This window comes from Dendrobates tinctorius, unplaced genomic scaffold (assembly GCF_039654945.1).
Source record: "Dendrobates tinctorius isolate UK_male_01 unplaced genomic scaffold, ASM3965494v1 ptg000093l, whole genome shotgun sequence".
Classification (NCBI taxonomy): domain Eukaryota; kingdom Metazoa; phylum Chordata; class Amphibia; order Anura; family Dendrobatidae; genus Dendrobates; species Dendrobates tinctorius.
Genome location: NW_027361761.1, coordinates 21,226,130 through 21,241,853, shown reverse-complemented (window position 1 = coordinate 21,241,853; position 15,724 = coordinate 21,226,130). Strand labels below are relative to the sequence as shown.

Sequence of the window (15,724 nt, the reverse complement as noted above, 5' to 3'; positions counted from 1 at the left end):
GAGTTGGCGTGAATGGATTCACAGGACCTGGTCCTGTGGCCACATCATTAATATCTGCTGGATGAGTGCTCTGAGAGTTGCCTCCTACCTAATGGAACCTGCGGCTCTTCTTTTGAATGGTCGGCCTGGTGAGACTTCACATGTGGATCACACCAGAAAGATGATGTTGCGCCAGGCCAAGTAATCAAAAGACGAAATGCGGATGCCGGGATGTAGGAGGCGGTTCCCAGAGCTCCTGTCCAGCGGCCAAAGACTCCTGATGTAAGAAAGGTATGCCTTGTCATGGCTGGTGGGCACACACAAATTAATTTTTTATCTCAAAGCCGCATCACTGGAGGTTCCTTTGTGTCTTTGTGGTGGCTCCGCCACCGGCGTCTTTCTCTCTTTAGAAGCCAACTGATGAATGAACGTGTTACTTCTTTTAACCACTTCGCTGTTTACGAACCTTGAAAAGGTTAAAAGAAGTAACGAAAGACTGAATATGTTGTTTTTACACTGCTGTTCATTATGTTCTCTTTCTTAGGTGGTTTTGCGGTGCTTTTTCAGATGGGTTCCAGACGTAATCTGCCTAAAAAAAACGACATCGTGTGGGCATAGCCTAAAACTATATTTCCGCTGTATTCAAAACTAACACAACAAATTTTATCAAAAAGAAATTTATTGGAAATAAAATTCAAACATCCACTTACAATAATAACAATAATAATTATAATCAGGAGCAGAGCAACAAAATATCATTTACAAACGCTCAAGAAAAAAAAAACGTTAAAGAAAAACAAAAGTCCCTTTTTCATATGATAGTAAACGTTTCCACAGACGCAAAGCAGAGACGTGAAAAATACAACATAAAACATGTGCAGGTAAAGCAAATATAACTCGCCAAATGGACCAAAAGCTTCTATGTACAAGACGTCGCAAGTATTCTGCTTTCAGGAAAAATTGGGAAATAACAAATTGCATAAAAAATTGCATAAAACAAAATTGCATAAAAAATTGTATTTTTGGCCGATATGTGCTATCATATAAAGTTAAGTACAAAAAAATAGAAAAAACACAGACCTTTGTAAACATGAAATATTCAAATATTTCGAACTTCAGCATAGATAAAATTTGTACCAAATGTACCGTGCGCTAGATAAAAACACCAGACAAAAGGCTTCGGGTGGCTGCTCGGTGCAGGAGTTTCCTGGGTTGACCAAACTTTTTGGAATGTAAAGTTGACAATGTGATAAATCTCTGAGTATCATCGGCTTCCTGAGAACTGACACAGTAAAGTTATCACTACAAACAGACATGGCGTTTCAGTTTTCTAGAATGGTAAAATAAAAAGTCATAAAAAAAACTTAAAAGAACTCTCAAGTAAAAATGACTGAGAGTCACCACTGATAACCAATCTCTACCATGGCCAAAAGATTAGGAACCTAATCAGAGGGCCTCCTCTACTAATCCAGAATTCCCTAAAAGGATACACGAAAATTGGATTTCTAAACTGGACAATCCCTTTAAGGTGAAGACATTATTCCTTTAATACATAAAAAGTAGAATAATTTTGGCTCATGAGTTAGAAAAAACATTAGAAAAAATGAATGACTATGGGGGCTGTCAAAAAACCTCAAGTCCATGGTAGGAGAAGGCGCAATAACTGGATTGTTCCCAGTCAATGATCATTGCACAGCTGTAAGAGTAATATACGGTAAGTCACTACTTTGGTTATAGTCAAGCCTTCCTCACCTCTGGACGTATATATTTTTTATATCCACACTCAGCTAGTGGGATATCTTTGTTAATAGGAAAAATCTATTAGTTTGGGAAGTAAGTTCACGTCTATGTACGGCTTTACTGCTCCTTATTGACCTCAACGCCTAAATATTAGGATGAAATTACAGTAAAATAATAGGTTGTAGAAAATAACAATATTTTTTTTTAAAAATTACCAAATATGAAAAGTTAAAATTACTGCTTAGCTTTATGTGTTACTGTATATCGTTACATTAAAAAGAAATCCAGTTCTAAAGAATAAAGATTGTACAAAGAAAATCACACTAGGGCTTAGAATTGGATGGAGATGAGATGTAAACATCTAAAGAGGTGGTCATGGGAATGTATAAAGGCCCCTATACACATTAGACTAATGTCAGCTGGACCCGCCTATATCGATGGGTTTGGCCGACGGTACAATATGTATGGGGGCACCGGTTGACTGATAGTCGGGAGAGATGATGATCAAGGATGTCCAATTTCATGTGTAGTTGGTGGCTTTGTCATGGAGAACACAAGAGTGCTCAGCCAACTGAGTGTTGCTTTATATGAGAGAGTGAGCTGAGATGACTGTTAGCTGAACAATCGGTTGAAGCATCGATTGGCTGACAGCTATCTAATATGCATAGCAAACCTGCCAGAGATTGGTTTTCATACTAAATTAATGTCCCCTTTCTAAAGCCCCTAATACACTTTACATAACTATTGGCCAAAAGACGGTTTGACCGATCATTCGGCCAATGGCTTTGTTCCCCGATTCTCCCATAAACAGAGCACTCAGATGACCAAGCCCACCTGTGGATCACAGGACAGTCCATTTTTGAATTTACTGTGGCTTCTGTAGCCTAGAGCAACTAATCACAGAATTCGACAAGGCTTAAAAATTGTTGTACTTCACAAGAAATTTGGGGTTGTCAGAATTGAGCAAAAAGATCAGCTGGACCGTGGTCCAGCAGCCAATGTTGGTAGCCTGTCAGCATTGGTCCAGAGCCCTACGAACCTCCTACCTGTCTGCAGCACCCCGGTGCCATTTCTGATTAGTATACTCGAATCGTGAGTGCGTCGCAACTGCAACATAATGTGGTTGTGGGACCTACTAACCAGAAGTGGATGCCAAGGATGCCACATATAATAGGAGGTTTCCAGTGCTATAGACACCGGGCCACCAGACCAGGGTTCTCCAAATGTTTTTGTCATCATCAACTAGGGTTTTTTTGGGGTAGACTCAGGTGCAATGTAGGTTGGTGCTGATATTATAGCTTGAAAGGATGCAATTGTGCTTAATAAGCTCTACTGAAAAATGAATTGAACCAAATGCAGATAAAATGAATGGAGATTATGACTATAAAGAGGTAAATGATAGATTTTATTATTTTTCAAGCAGGATGTGTAAGGCACAGGCAAATAAAGCAAAGAGCTCACGGCTCATGCTGGTCACAAATCTAAGAAAGCAGTTGATCAATCAACCGCTGGCCAATAGCGATCTCCTCAATTTCTCCATTAACATGCCTTATTGGTGCGTGGAAAGTATGCAAGTGACTACCAGGCGTCTCAGAAAAGCAATACGACTGATTGGTTTTCAAGATGTCCAATCTTTTGTTGATAGGAAGGATAAACTACTGCCTGAGGGGTCTTATTTTACTCTCCTTGTCAAGAATAATATGCGCTTTGCCAAACTTGCATCTTTCTGGTAAAATTGGATCAAACAAGCTTTTTTAGTTTTATTTTTCCTAATTTAGGGCTCATTCAGACATCAGTTTTTCTCATTTGTGTTCTATATGTGTCTTTTTCAGGTAAAACTCGTACCTATGATGGTTTATGAGGCTGTAGAAATGTCCGTGTTTTTTTGCAGACCAAATGCTCTGCACCAAATCACGGAGACATGTCTGATTTTCATCTGAGTCATGGATCAAACTCATCAACGCAAGTCGATGACTAGAAGAAGACTCATTGACATCTGAATGAGGCCTTAGGCATCAAACTGCTGGCAGCTCATGATCTGAGTGTCAAGATCGGACCAAGAAAAACCTTAAAAATTACGACCAGCTTAAATCTTGGCACTAGTTTTTTTTTCCCCCAGAAGGCCAGGATGGTTTGTATAATCAGTATTTCATATCAAATCCAAATCTCATCGTATAATACTTAAACTTGATGAGTTTAGGGTTTCATTAAATTTTGACTACGAACCATAAAACAGAAGTGTATGGCCTCTAAAGCTGCTCAACTTTTCTGTGCAATTTGGTGAAATAAAGGGCTGCTGATGTGCCAGTCTGACATTGTTACAGATTGTGACAGATTTCTAACAATATTAAAACAATCCTCAAAAAAATGGCATTGAGAGATTGGCCATCACCATGAAAATTCTCTCTGGGGTACAGAGGAGCACAGCACCCTTTATCATAACTTGATTATCTCTCCGACATCACCATTTTCATATCGGTGGGTTCGGACGTTGGTTGTCTACTGTGTATGGAGGCCTTAAGCTACACACTGTGGTATATCATCAATATGTGGTTGTCTTGTGTTGACAAATACAAAATTATCAAGACTTGGTTCGGAGTAGAGACCCCTGTCGACGAGGTGTCCTTGGCAGATGCCTACTTGTAGACAATATCAATTGTACTATGGCATCATCTTCTAGAATACATTGGGAAAAGGTGATAAAGTCAAGTGCGTATGAATCAATGGTGTCCATATTGGGCATTCACCATGGGTAATGGTCATCTCCTCCATTTTTCCTTTCCATTATTGCCATTGACGTAACCCTCGGAGAACAGATATTGAGGCATCGGTGCTAATATGTTAAAGGAAAAACATTAAGTGCATGCACCTTTTACAGACCGGCCCAATCATCTTAAACTTTTTAAGACAAATAGAACAAAAATTTCGGAACTGAGAAGTGCAAGATAGAAATCATAGCAAAGGTCGCAGTGCATTATTTTTTTTTACAAGAACATGATATAATTTAGATATAAAATATAGTGCCCTTGGCTTTAAAGTTGCTTTAAAGCTCTTTAGTTCATTTATTTGCTCATCGCTACATCATCATTTCACTATACACCTGTATCCAAAATCATTTTTAATGTACTTTGTCATTTTATGACCAACTCCAGCACATTGTACAGATATCCCTGGTATATTTCAGAACAGAACTCCATAGGCTCAACAAAAAGAGACGCAAAAAGATAAAAGAAGGCACAAAACAATACCAGATTCCTTGTCTTACAAATGTCATGCTTAAATACCTGATGCCTATATGCTGTGGAAGCGGGCATTCAATGGGCAGAACTATAGAGAAGAGTGGCTCAAGCAAAATTCGAACAGGTTTTCCTGAAAAATTTGATTAGCGGAAAAGTTATTCTCCGCAAATTTAATGTCCCTTATCATGCTCTGAGGTCTCTCCAGATCCCAGAACATAATAAACGTAATATGTAAAAAATAAAAAAAATACATCTCAGGCCCCTCCATTACTCACCGATACTCAAATGGTCCTCACTGCATCTTCTGATCCCTCACCGTTCAAGCTGGAATCTTCGGGCCTCTCACATTGTGCTGGATTCCCGGCTGTCATGGCGTCCAGGAGGGTTCTGCGCAAGAGCATAGGATGTCATGACGTTACGACGTGCACTGTGACCTTCCTGCTCGCATATGCAGAAGGGTCCCGTGTGACTTGACAGCCAGAAGTCTGGCACAGTTTGGGAAACCACAAGATTCCAACACGAGCAGTGAGACATCAGAAGACGTGGAGTGGACCAAATGGGTGGCGGTGAGTGGCGGATGGTCCAGAGTAGTAAACTGTGAGTGGAAGGATTTAAAAAACAAAAAGTTTAACTTTTTGCTGGCCCATTATGGTTCAGAAAAATGGGGGACAGTGGCAAAACCATGAGGTTGAAGCCACTTACCGAATGTTGGCACAGTGGCGGACCACCTTGCCTTTTACCAGCTGAGATTTCGAGCAACAGTCACCAAAGAGGTCTCCGTTACAGCGTCACGGCTTATATATTGTGAAACAGCTAATCAATATCGAGTTTCATGATGCTTCCAACTAATTTTCACCCATTTCATCTCGACCCATCAAACGTCAACTTCCACAGCGTGTCTTGGGTACTTTTAGAATTTCTATTTAATTTTTATCTGGACGTAAAAAAAAAAAATCGATATTTTTGGAAGTATTTATATCTGTGATTTGTAAAAATAATAAAAAATATATATATATATACGTTTAGGGACCTGTCTACACAATTTTATATTAAGAAACACTTGAGGGTCCAAATATTATTAAATAATTATAAATTAAAAGAAAAAAAAAACATTAAGATGATTCAAACTTACCAAAAAAACAAAAAAGATTACACATACCGATAAATTAAAAATTAAAGAACAATACAATTCATACCATTGGAGCTGATATTGTTACATTTGCTGTTGCATAGGAAAAAATTTTTTGCTCGTATGATTTTTTTTTCGTTACAGTTGTAAGTTGGCGAAATGAAAATTTCGAGAGAAGTGCATTTGCATTGTTCCAAGTCTGTACCGTCCAACAAAATTCGATTGTGAAAACATTTTGATCATTGTTTTGTGCAGCTTTTTGATGCATGTGAGGTTTTCCCTTTTTTTTCCCCCTTGTAAATAAGGCACAGTTTTTTTATAGCATCTTTTTTTTTTGTATTTTTGGTACTGGAATGAACAAGTCTTCTTAGATTCCTACATTTTTTTTTTTTCTTTCTTCCCTCTTGAGAGAATAACTGAGTTTCTTTTTTAACCATTTACTTTGGAATGTTTTTTTTTTGTTCAATATAAATATAAAAGAAATAAAGAGAAATAGTTTAAGGCAAAGTGTGCTTTTAGCCATCTATTTTTTTTTTTATACAAAAATGATCGCGGTAATTATCAGAAAGTTCTATTGCAACAAAGTCTTGGCGTCACATATAGAATATGACACCGTATAAAAAAAAGGCATTTTCTTGAATGGTTAAGGCACTTCCATTTGTTTTCTATTAGTCTTAGAAATTATATAGCTCCAGGAGTGGAGTTGGGATCAATATGGCCTCCATACTGACTCATCCATTCGACCGCTAGAATTTAAAACAGTGGGGGAACTGCTATGACTGCCATCCGCATCCACGCCATCATTTTGGCTGCCCATGTTTGGGTTGAGCAACGTGTTGCCGTTGGCTGTTGTACAAGGAGGAAGCATTCTAGAAGGAGAACGATCACCCCCTGGAACCATGGGAAACTGGTAGGATCCGGACGATGTACCATAGTAAAGATAGGGAGTGCTGCTGGTTTGGAAAGGTCCACTTTGGTTCTGGGAGGAGCCTGGATACGGAGGCGGTAGATACGTATGATAGTGAGTGGTTGGTGACATACCCAGCGACATCCCTGAGGTGACCGGAGGCGTGTATGTAAATGTGGCAGAATAGTGCATTCGTGGGTTTGAGAATCGACTTTCCGTTAGTGAGGAAATACTTGTAAACTGCCTGGGATCAGAGAATGGACCCAAGTCTGAGGCACCTAAAAAAAAAAAGGGAAAGACAAAAATGTGTTATTTGAGCATGGTCAACATCAATCAGGCTACACTTTACACCAAGTAATGTAAATTCAACTTAGAAGAAAAAAGTTCTGGAAATATGGATTTACGAGAAGTCAATTTAGCTCATCCTTTTGTTCTACCACACGTTGATCAGATTTTTCCAAACCAAAAAAAGTGACTTAAGAGAACCAGTTAAGGGACAAAAGTTCAGCAATGATTTAGACTAGGAGTAAATGAGGACCAGTGACCACCAGGAATGGACACTGAATATTTTACTGCCTGCTTACCAACATTTCTATGGGGGAATGTAAAGATTTAAGTCCCACCCCAAGTCTACCTGAGAACGCCCTCCTCCTAATGCCCTAGCCCTCCCGTAACACTAATATGGGGTGGGGTTTATATAAACCAATCAGAGCACCCTGCAAAAACTGGGATCGTGTATCTAATTTCGGAACAGTCCTGGCAAATTTGTACAAAATTTATCACCATATACCGGTATTTTTTCTAATGAAAATTAGATATTGACACATTTTGTGCAATCTGCTTTTATTTTGTGATTACTCATTTTTCTGTTCCGTGACTATGGGGATGACCATCTTGCCCGAATCATTGTTACAAAACAGTCCAGAGATTTATTTTTTTGGATGTCACAAGGACCATAGGAACATATAGATCCTTGACTTCTATCACAGAGTGTTGTGGGCATGCTCTGTGATCTGAGCTGAGGTCATCGTGCAGGGAGGGGGAAGGCACTGACTTATTACCTATTGTCAGTGATGGCTCCCGTTACTTGCCTCCTCCCAGTTTATATTAGAGGTGTTTGCTGTCATTGTAATTCTGTCTGTGATACATACTTGTTTAAAATGTTTGACGATAGTTACAAACGAATATCACTGAAATAATGTATTTTAAGGGGGTTGTCCAGAGAAAGAAAGTTATACCTATCCTCTGAATAGGCAATAACTTACTGAGCAGTGGGGGTCTGAGCGCTGGGACCTGCACCGATCGGGCAAAATGGGGGAATTTTTTATCTTCGTTACAAAGTGAAATGACAAGTCACTTGCCTGACCGCTACTCCATTAATTTCCTATTGTGGTGCTGGAAAAAGCCAAGAGCAGTGCCCAGCAGCCCCTTAGGGAATAAATGGAGTGGCAATTGCACATATGCACTGTCATTCCAATCTAACAGGGATAAAGAAATCCCATTATGTCGATTGGTGCGGGTTCCAGCGGAAGGACCCTACACCGATCAACAAAGTATTTGTCCTTTAATATTTGAGAGCATTAATTAATTTATGATTAAAAAAAGACACACTGAGGGGGCCGAGCCCCTAGAATTTCTCCTCCCCTCTGACTGTTTCTGTAATAACAACCCATTCTATTTCCATGTCTTCCATATTCGGATTCACATACCAATTGCAATCTTTTACCTTCACTTGCCCAGAACTTTGTATTTTTTTTATATTTTTTTTTATATTTTGTTATAATTTTTGCAATCCCGACCTGTAAGAGGCAGCATTTCTCTTCTACACCGATAGCGGCGGTGGTGCTGAAGCTGCGCTATAAAACGATAATAGGTCAATAACATGTCAAAGTGCCAGTGGTCAGTTTTTTTTTTTGTTTTTTTTCATAAAATTGGCCATAAAAATATTTTCAAGGGTTGACGGAGCCGGTAATTGCTTTCTAAGAGGCGACTGCATAGGGGCTAGCCTTCAGAACAGTTCAGGTGGGTCAGGTTAGGATTAATACGTTAAAGCCATGGAGACCGCAGTACCGTATAATAAGGGAGTCGCGGAACAACTCTGCAGCCAGTAAATGTAAATGGCACATATTTGTGTTATCCACGCTCACTTGTAACCCAAAAAGTCAATTGAAAGGGCAATAAATAAGTAAATTAAACGCTGAAGTATTCAAACTGCAGCTACAACACCTTCCCTTTACTACGAAATATATTGCGCCGGTCAGAAACGAGGAACAATTAAACGGCATGTGTTTCCAGTTAGTTTGTTGCAGGAATCTCATTAAAGTCTCAGGGTTGGCTCGGCTCCAGCTCGGTCTGTCTGCTTCTCAATGGCTAATTCTTCTCGTTTACCCTTTTACCTGTTGTCGTCTGCAGAATTCGGAGCCCTAACAACCGTGTCATGACCGTTCTCCACACACACTCACTTATGCCAGGTAATGTCACTTGCCATTCATGTAACAATTACTGGCCAAATCATGCGGTTTACGGGAAGTGATGGAGAACAAATGCGTCCCTGGTTTGCCAAGCTTTGGTCTTTCATTCTCAATTACGGTAGCGGACGTAAAGCGAGCGCTGCGCCGGCTTGTCAACGTAATTGTATAATGATCCTTATATTAATTCGCCGGCTTATTACGAAGTCATTTTCGTGTACTCTTGCATTCGATTAGGCTAACGCAACCATGAAAAGTCGAATATTGGAACGAAACAAGACTGAAGGTTTTTCCCATCTCCATTTATTTTTCGAAAAATCTGATTTCTAAGGCAGCCTGACATGGCAAAGGGATACGTGCGACTAATGCCATCCTGACAGCACAATACCATCCGGTCCTGACCTCAATGGCTGGTGAAGAAGATTAATTGCAAGGAATACATGGCCTGAGAAGATGCAAGTAGGTGTGACAATAAGGATCTCGATCTACCGAAAATGTAATTTTAGAAAAATCTGAGTACTGACGCAGCTTGAAATAACAAAGGGCAACGTGAGACTCATGCCCTCTTGAAAGCATAAGACCATCCAGTCCTGACTTCAGTGTTAGCTGAAACAGATTATTTGCAAGGAATATATGGCCTGAGAAGAGGCAAGTAGGTATGACAATAAAGTTCGCCATCTAAATGTAATTTTTAAAAAAATTGGAGTACTAGCGCAGCCTGAGATGACAAAGGCCAACGTAAGACTTATGCCATCTTGAAAAGCACAAGACTCATTGTTAGCAGAAACAGATTAATTGCATGGAATACATGGCCTGAGAATGGACAAGCAGACTTGACAATAAGGTTTTCCATTTAAATGTACATTTACAAAAATCTGATTAACAGAGCAGCCTGTGGTTCCAGAGGGCAAGGTACGACGGTTGCCGAGATGACAGCACCATCCAGTTTTGCCTGATTGACAAGGGGGCAGTTTGGTTGCAAAAGGAGCAAGTAAGAAGGGGCAGAAGTATTATAACTGTAGTATTACCTCTGTTACTGCCATTGTAACCAGATTTCAAACTGTGGAGGAGATGGCAAAAGACGGCACAACGCCATCCGGCTTTGACTTGAATGGCAGCTGAAGCAGCAAGTGTGCGAAAAACACATGAGCAAGTAAACTAGGTAATAAGCATCTTATTTGGCCAAAAATCAGGCTGATAGTTCAGGCTGTGATTCCAAAACGAGAGGTATTGAAACTAAACTTATAATGAACATCACCTTAATAATAGCCACAAAAAAACCCCACTAAAATGGTGACTAAACCATCGATCAAAAATGGAGGCATCCAGTGAGTACCATTATAAGATATACTAATCCCTTTAATGGAACAAGACTGCATACAAATTCACCATGAAAGGAATGATACCCAACACTGGTTTACGTAAGACTTGGTGCTGCTATCAGGTACACTTTGTTCCATTCAATGGAAAAAAAACGGTTGAGCAGAAATAAATACAATAATCTCACCCAGTTAGTTGATCCTGCTGGTGGGATACGTGGGTAGCAGTAGTCACATAAGAGGCATCCATAAGTAAGCCCTAACAGTCCCTCAAAACAGGTAATGCCTCTCCTTGTGGTCCCATAAACTCCCACCCTTACGAGGGCAGTCCACAGGTGTCCCTATAAATACTCTTTGAGCGCTTCCTCAATGAGGATTCATCAGGGGAATTGTATATTTAAAAGTAGTCCAAAGGGTAAGAGCCTGGTCACATATTGTGATTCAGGCTGACATCTCCAACATTCACTGATCAGACACAGTGGTTTAACTTGAAGCTCTTAGATCCCAATGCATACTCTACATCAGGACCTTCAACAATTGTATTTTATAGTGTTGGACTTCTCAAATGAGTGGAACAGGCTGCTACGAGAGGATTTGGTTTCTCCTTCAATGGAAGTCTTCAAAGGTTGGACAGTCACCTGTCTGAGATGGTTTAGTGAATCCTGTATTGAGCAGGGGGTTGTACACGATGACCCTGGAGGTCCCTTCTAAATCTAAAATTCTATGATATGGGCCGAAAGGGTCTTTTGGGCACCACTTGACTCAGTAGGCCCAGGTGGGACTGCAACCTTCTACACCCACTGTCATTACGTGACTGTTCAGGACTAATATGTGCCATCAACATATAGGATTGAGATTAGGTAGACACCTATGTCTGGCCAACTTTACTTTGGGTAATTTGGTTAAGACATCTGACCACTATGAGTTGTACAAATTTTGGCCTTCAGGGACAATACTGCTGTTAACAAACCAAGCAAGTGGACCTCCCCCTACAGAAGGAAATAAGAAGAGAACGTTTACAGGCGCAGAACAGGAAATCAGAGATGATGGTTATTTACAAATTCCGAGTAAACACCATAAACAAACTGTGTCCTGAAGTAAGGAGGCCATTTCATTGAAGGCCCCGTCACATGAGCAGAGGTAGAGAACCGTTCCTCCTCCCCATCATAAACAAAAGGTCAGACTGGTCCGTGCAAAGGCAAACGCATGCTCTCCAAGCTATTTGCACCATCCAGTCACAGAATAATATTTACGATTTTGCCTGGGGTTAATAAAGTGATATTTGCTTACTGTGCGTTGATAAATGCAGCACACGGTGACATAGAAGCCTCAAAATGTGGAGAGGAAAGAGATGCAGACATTCTTTGATCAAATATTTGCTTAACATACTGCTCAAAAAATAAAGGGAACGCTATTCCATTTGGAACAGGCTGTTTGTGTTCCCTTTATTTCTTTGAGCAGTATATAAAGTCTTTAACTGCACAAGAGTCACAAGACGAGGTTCTCACAAAGGAACTGAGCTTCCGAAGAAAAGTTGACCTTTAGACTGAACATGGACTCATGAGTCTCCATGTCCAACGTACATGGGGACTACCAATAATAATGTGTCATTTATAGCCTTGCTGTGCGGCTATATGATCCTTTAGGCCTCCAAAGGCACCAAGACCACGTGAGGTCCTGAATTCAAAATTGTACCAAGAGGTTTGTGTGATCTCCCTTGTTTGTATGGGTTTCCTCTCAATTCCTAAAATGTAGTGCTGAGAAGACCATTTGGTGTCTTCTCAGAAACACCCAAAAAACCACAGTAAGTTGCAATAATATACACTAGATGAAAAGCCACATCTGCTAATCAAAAGCTTGAACAGAATGGTGACAACCCTAGGAGGAGCTGTCATTTCAGACACTTTTTGTTGTCATTTTTGACAAACATAGGAAAAATACGGGTAGAAAATAAATATCACGTTGGGCTTCCGATAAGATGAGAGGCGCTAATATAGACTTCAAATCAACAGAACAGAACCCTTACAGAAACCTAACAGACCTCGCTTAAGGATATTTTTTTACAGGACTTATAGTATATAATGGTGATCTATACTTTGGATATATTGATGACCTATCCTTCAGATATATTGATAATCCTTTGAACATATTGATGACCCATCCTTTGGAGATACTGATGACCTATTATTTGGAGATACTGATGACCTATCCTTCGGAGATATTGATGACCAATCATTTGGAGATATTGATGACCAATCATTTGGAGATATTGATGACCTATCCTTTGGAGATATTGATGACCTATACTTCAGATATATTGATGACCTATCCTTCAGATGTATTGATGACCCATCCTTCAGATTAAAAGGATAGGTCATCAGCATCAGATCTGTGGTGGTCTGTCAAGTGGCACTTCCACCAACCAACTATTTGCAGCTCCTTGGGATGCAAGATGTACATAGTGAAGTGAGTAGCAGCCGTTCTTGGATGCTTTATCTCAGATCACATGTATAATAGGACTGTAGTACCCCAGAACAGTCACTACATGGTGTATGGGGCTGTGATGTTAAGCTCAGTACACTGTGTACACCCAGCAGATGCAAACAGCCAATAGGTGGGGGTGCCGGGTTATAGACCCATGTTACTTCTTCCAACTGCCTCAGGGTTTGGAAGGGTTAAAAGAAGTGAAGTAAGACAGAACATGTGTATAGGTATGATTTCCACATTGCAGTGCACTATGTCCATTTTATATTGCTCTTTTGCAGAGCTTTTTAAGGTGGATTCCGGGCGGAAAAAGACGTCGCTTGCACATAGACTCAGATTATGTGAACACGGAGTCTTTTTGAAGAGTTTTCGAAGCAGAACCTCAAAGCTTTAGAGGAGGACTTGTTTGGAGAGTTTTAGCTCAGTTTCTGCAAATTGGTAATGTGTGCTCAGAGTTTTTTGAGGAGAAACTGAGTGGAAACTCTCCAAATCCTCCTCAAAAACTCAAAACTCTTGAAAGACTTGGAGGTTCTGTTCAGTTTCCGCTCTGAAAACTCTGCAAAAACACCCTGTGGACACGTACCCCAAGGGTACACGGTGTAAGTTAGTTGTAATTTTTGAGGCAAAAACGATTCAGGAAAATGCTTTTCTGAGATCTGTTTTGTCTTTTTATTTTGTAGCTTTGTTTCCGGCGTCTTTTTTTAAACAATTTTTTTCTTTTTTATCCCATATATAACATATTTGCGGCATCCAAGCAGAAGCCTCCAAGTAGAATGAACCAGTCACTTCTTTAAGCCGCTTTTGAAGGCTTCAGAAGTGACAAAAGATGGACCATGTGCGCGACATCACAAGAATATTCATGTCAATTCTACATAAATCCAGCTCTTAAATTGAATATTTAGGGTTTTTTTTTAATTTTTGCTTCACGACAAAGTCTCCTCCACACAGGACAATGTTCATTAAGCAGAAATCAGCAGGGCTCCCTGACAGATTGATTACAAACTAGGAAAAGTTTGGGCAAAAAAAAAAAGTGAAGTAAGGGAGGGTGGAGTATTTTTGACTTTGAAACTAGATCCGCGACACTACAAAAGCTAGTCCTCGGGCAGCTGGCTGCGCGGAGAGCCCACACACAGTGGCAATGTAGCCATGTGACTGCTCTGTCACATCCTGCAGTCATTTCCAGCCAGCGTGCGTGCGTTCTTATTCCGCTCCGAGAAAAAAAAAAGACGAGATATATTAGGAAGCAACATATGGAAACACTTTTAGTAAATCCGCTGCCATGAAATTCATAATGAGCAAGAAGTTTCAGATGTGGTTAGGAGCCTGAGATAAGACCCTTAAAACAAGGACAGACGACAAGACTCCCCTCGCTGTCTATGCCTTTAAAAAGCAAAAAAAAATCCAAATATGGGGAAGGTAACAACGTAGTAAAAAAAAAAAAGGAAAAAGCAACTGATGGTCAAGTGGCTAATCGGCGAACACTTGTCAGTCACGGCCCGATCAGATAACGTATAGGAATTCTGCATCGGACGAGACTACAAAGGCGGCGGCTCTTACAACATGTGCGCCGGATCAACCTTCATTTATAACTCTGATCGAATAGTGAAAAGTTAAACCTCCAGGAAAATAAGTAATGGCGGTGTTGGAGGGGTGGAGGGGGGTGAGAGCTGCGTGTTTAATCTGCTTTTTTTGATAAGACGAATTTAAAACGCTATAGTGTCAGATCCATGTGATTTATCGTCTGCGGGGGGCGCTGAGAGGCAACATTTGTTACCGTGGATCAAGGAAGGGAATTAGGGCTGTCACGGTGCAGACTCTTCCAGCAGACGACGCAACGTGTGCAGTTAATCTGTATCAACGTCGTGGAGCAACACGTGAAGGGCTTTGGGTTCACGAGAGACCACACGACAATCTGACGTGTCGTGCCGGGGAATGATTGATGATCGACTTTATTGTCATTTTGAATGAGTGGCAACCAAAGGCGAATTTTAATGGAGCTCGAAAAATACAAGAAAAATCGGAAAGACATAGTTTGATAGACGCCCGAGACACAGCAGTAAGTCGGACAAGTGGGTCCAGCTAGCTTGTCCCCACCCGCTGCCCTGGAGTGATAGGTCCTCTCCTGTACATGTCTGTGTATCGGGCAACGTGTATTAGATATCGGGCTCCCTTTAAATTAAGAAAAGTTCTCCGATCAAACAATATCCGAACCAGACGAGGGTTAAGGCACGGTAACTTTTGGCTTGGGTGTAGCACAGGAAAGAATGGCCTCCTCTTAGCTTTCGATTTTCCCTCCTTTTATTCTAAGAGCTGTAACTTTGTTATTTTTTCAAGATTTTATGTTCTGGGAAATGTGAATTTTTATATATGATGTGAACTTTTATATTAAAAAAAACATGTTTTTATTTTTTTTTAATATATATACATTGTTAATGGTCTCACCAGGGGACTTGAAGCTG

At 40.3% G+C, this 15,724-nt stretch overlaps 1 protein-coding gene across 3 annotated transcripts in view; it reads right to left on the bottom strand.

The window, feature by feature from the left end:
- Positions 1-640: 640 nt before the first annotated feature.
- Positions 641-15,724, bottom strand: part of RUNX2 (RUNX family transcription factor 2) — a 249,685-nt gene continuing 234,601 nt past the window's right edge. For all 3 annotated transcript variants that reach the window (XM_073586535.1, XM_073586532.1, XM_073586534.1), the window contains one exon: positions 641-7,272. In XM_073586535.1, coding sequence (XP_073442636.1) covers positions 6,797-7,272 — 476 coding nt within the window. In that variant the 3' untranslated portion in view covers positions 641-6,796. The remainder of the gene's footprint in view (positions 7,273-15,724) is intronic.